The sequence below is a fragment of the Leguminivora glycinivorella genome, chromosome 2, assembly GCF_023078275.1.
Source record: "Leguminivora glycinivorella isolate SPB_JAAS2020 chromosome 2, LegGlyc_1.1, whole genome shotgun sequence".
Classification (NCBI taxonomy): domain Eukaryota; kingdom Metazoa; phylum Arthropoda; class Insecta; order Lepidoptera; family Tortricidae; genus Leguminivora; species Leguminivora glycinivorella.
The window spans coordinates 11,529,458-11,533,305 of NC_062972.1; the positions used below are offsets into that span (position 1 = coordinate 11,529,458).

At 40.3% G+C, this 3,848-nt stretch overlaps 1 protein-coding gene across 1 annotated transcript; it reads right to left on the reverse strand.

Annotated features, from left to right (window-relative positions):
* Positions 1–2,491: 2,491 nt before the first annotated feature.
* Positions 2,492–2,890, reverse strand: LOC125235758. The gene has a single exon (XM_048142344.1). It carries the CDS (start codon positions 2,888–2,890, stop codon positions 2,492–2,494), a length of 399 nt encoding a protein of 132 aa, XP_047998301.1.
* Positions 2,891–3,848: the final 958 nt, after the last annotated feature.

A 3,848-nucleotide genomic window follows, 5' to 3' on the forward strand; every position in this document is an offset into this window, starting at 1 on the left:
TCATAAAATTGGCCATTTTTTCAAAGTCGTCCACCCCACATTTCTTGGAACATGGATATTTTTTACGCGATTTAAACTCAGAATCGCGAGGTCTTTCGATCCTGGTAGGAGAAAAAAAATGTCCCAAGATTTCCATACATTTTTCAAACCTTCCATTCCGTTACCGCCATACAAAATGTATGAAAAAATGGTAACGCAATGGGAAAAAACCTTGAGACCTTTTTAGGGTTCCGTAGTCAACTAGGAACCCTTATAGTTTCGCCATGTCTGTCTGTCCGTCCGTCCGTCCGTCCGTCCGCGGATAATCTCAGTAACCGTTAGCACTAGAAAGCTGAAATATGTAAAACCAATATGTATATCAATCACGTTTTATTAGGGTACCCCCCCTACATGTAAAGTGGGGGCTGATATTTTTTTTCATTCCAACCCCGACGTGTGATATATTGTTGGATAGGTATTTAAAAATGAATAAGGGTTTACTAAGATTGTTTTTTGATAATATTAATATTTTCGGAAATAATCGCTCCTAAAGGAAAAAAGTGCGCCCCCCCCCCCCTCTAACTTTTGAACCGTATGTTTAAAAAATATAAAAAAAATCACAAAAGTAGAACTTTATAAGCACTTTCTAGGAAAATTGTTTTGAACTTGATAGGTTGAGTAGTTTTCGAGAAAAATACGGAAAACTAAGGAACCCTACACTGAGCGTGGCCCGACACGCTCTTGGCCGGTTTTTTCTCCTATTAGGATTGAAAGAGCTCGCGATTCTGAGTGGAAATCACATAAAAAAATCCAAATCCAAACAAAAAGTGGGGTGGACAAATTTGAAAAAAAAAATGGCCCAAATATAGTGTCAAATAGACCTCTACAATTTCTACAGGTTAGACGCGCACGCCTCGCCTTCCAGAAGTTCATCATATGTGAGATGTTTTGCGATGGGAAAGAAAATGAAATAATTGTTATTTACACTTTACAATCAAGACTTGAATGAAAAAGAGTACAAAGAAAGAGGCAAAAATTATGCAAGTATACTGCTCGGGCTAATACTTTTGCATTCCCTACCCAGTCAAAGATTCCACTTATTTTTAAGAAAACGATCGAGGGTAGCGAGTGCTTCGAAAAGTGGAATCTTTTTTTTTAAACAAGACGAAAATGTGTATTTTAGAACTTCAAACAAAGTCAAACCATGATTTTAATTAAGTGACTGCTAGTGATATCAAAACCAAGATCATAAGACGCCCGGTAGAGCGTAGCGGGACGGCCTGCGGGGCTCCTTGTACAGAACAACAGTCAACTGGCATTTTTTTAACCTTATTAAATCTACTTGCAAACCAATTTTCATGTACATTGTAGTTATTTACAATTGTAGGTGTTTCCTGCTGTCTTGAGCAAAATAAAATATTACAGAAAATTTTAATTACATACATAATAAATCTTAAAGTCTAATTTAGACTTCAAGTTTTGTTTTATTTTTCACTCTGGAATTCCTTTTATGACGAGTTCATACCAGTTACACAAAATACTGTAGTACTGTAGTTTTATAAAAGGGTTGTCTATTGTTTGCCCGACAGTCATTTAACATAATATTCATTTGCCCGAATCTAACTTGCCTGAATTTCATTTGCCCGAATGATTTGTTTACCATAAAAATCATATGACACACTCGTTGTTTATCCGAATATTACCTTCCATAATCATACAATGCCATACTATTTGTTAGCCATATTATTAAGTGCAATAATATGGTTTCATAGAATATTCAAACGCCATAAGCAATTATTGCCATATTAATTGTTGCCCATATTATTACCTAACCTAACCTACTTTCTGATAGCAGTTTCATTTTCCAGGGGTCACAGTTCTAACCTAACCTAACCTACTTTTCCAGCAGTTTCATTCTCCAGGGGGTCACAGTTCTAACCTAACCTAACCTACTTTCTGATAGCAGTTTCATTTTACAGGGGGTCGCAGTTCTAACCTAACCTAACCTACTGTCTGATAGTATTTTCATTTTCCGGGGGGTCACAGTTCTAACCTAACCTAACCTACTTTTCAAGCAGTTTCCTTTTCCAGAGGTTCACAGTTCTAACCTAACCTAACCTACTTTCTGATAGCAGTTTCATTTTCCAGGGGGTCACAGTTCTAACCTTTTTTTTTTTTTAGGAGGGGAAAAATGCATTACGCATACCACTCGGGAGCGGGGAAGGACCCGAGTGGTTATGTGGGACTCCTTGTTAAGGGCTAATGAGACCCCAAGTCTACCCACTAAACAACCCCCCCATCTGCCGCCATTGTTCTGTAACGGTGGGCTGCAGGTACGCTCCCGCTTTACATCTACAGCACCACCAGAACCAGTCCGCTTTGCAGAGCACCACCTCCGGAGGCCCTTGATAGCCTCGGACACAAATGGACCGTATCCAGTACGGTCGACCTCTCAGGGACCGCGTGTGCAATGGATGGCAGGCGTCCCCGTGCCTGTCATCCTGCGATCAACCTACGGAGGCAGGCGGCGGTCGTGTGCGACCCGTCTGCGTCGAGCACGCTTGCGGCGCCGTTGATCGGCCATTGGGGCGATCTCCCTAGCGCGTTCCGCCATTTCCTTCTGCTGCATGACCTCTTCGCAGAAGATTTGCATCGCTTGCCAAGATCTTTCACTGTCAACCATGGACTTAACCACCGCTGGCAGCGACAGGTCTGGCCCCACTATAGCAATTAGGTCAGCACGCTCTGGGCCCCACACTGGACAGTCTTCTAGTGTGTGTTGGGCAGTATCAACCGCTGCACCGCATTCATGGCATTCCTCTGTTGGCTCTCTGCCAGCAATCTTGTGCAGATATCTCCCAAAGCAGCCATGTCCCGATAGAATCTGCATACTTTCTGATAGCAGTTTCATTCTCTAGTCCTTCTAGTACCTATTATAGTAGTTTTCGATTCTGCCAAAGCACATTATGGAAATAGACTTTTCTGGACCCTAATTTGTATGACAAATGATGGTATGGAATGTGGTAATTACGGATTTCGATGATTCTGACAAATGACATTATGGAAACTGACTTTATGGGAAACAAAGTTTCTGGCACTAGATTAATATAGTAAACAATGATTATGGCATAAGATGTTATGAGAAACAATATTATGATTGTTGAATAGGATGGCAAATAAAATTATGGCAAATGAAATTCTGGCAAATGGGGGTATCCCTTATAAAAGGGTTTGCTACTTCAGGGAAAAAGTAAGTACTGTAAATAGTCAGCATGTAATGTTATCATTCATAGGGTATGAACCTTATATGTATATTTTCCTCGAAAACATTATTCGCAATAAAAGTTATAGATTTTATGTATGTCAATCGGATATCGGAAGTAAAGCGTGAAAGCGATGTGAACGAGAGGACGTGACGAATTCAGCTGAAAACGCACGTAGACAATTAACCCCGAGCTGACGTCTGCAGTGATACATGAAGCGAGCAGCCCCCAGAGAATACCAGGAATAAAGCGGACCCAAATATACACAACCTTACACCATTATTACCTTCCCTTTTTTCAACGCACAATTTAGGTATATACTACTACTTTAAATCTACATAACACCCTCAAGATTTCACGAAGCGCGCGTTAAAGAAAATATTTTTAATAAGTCGAGATCAAAGAAGCACGTGTCGCTGCCAAAAAATACGAAGAATTTGGAAAATTTCGTTACATAAATCTTCGCCGCTTCTAATTACAGGGATCCAGGCACTTTCCGCTTTTTTGGGCGGAGACGGCTATGCTTTATGATGATTTTTATGACGGAGAAAACATCGTGCACCTGAATTTAGGACCTATTCTTGTACTTACAGTATATGGTTTATA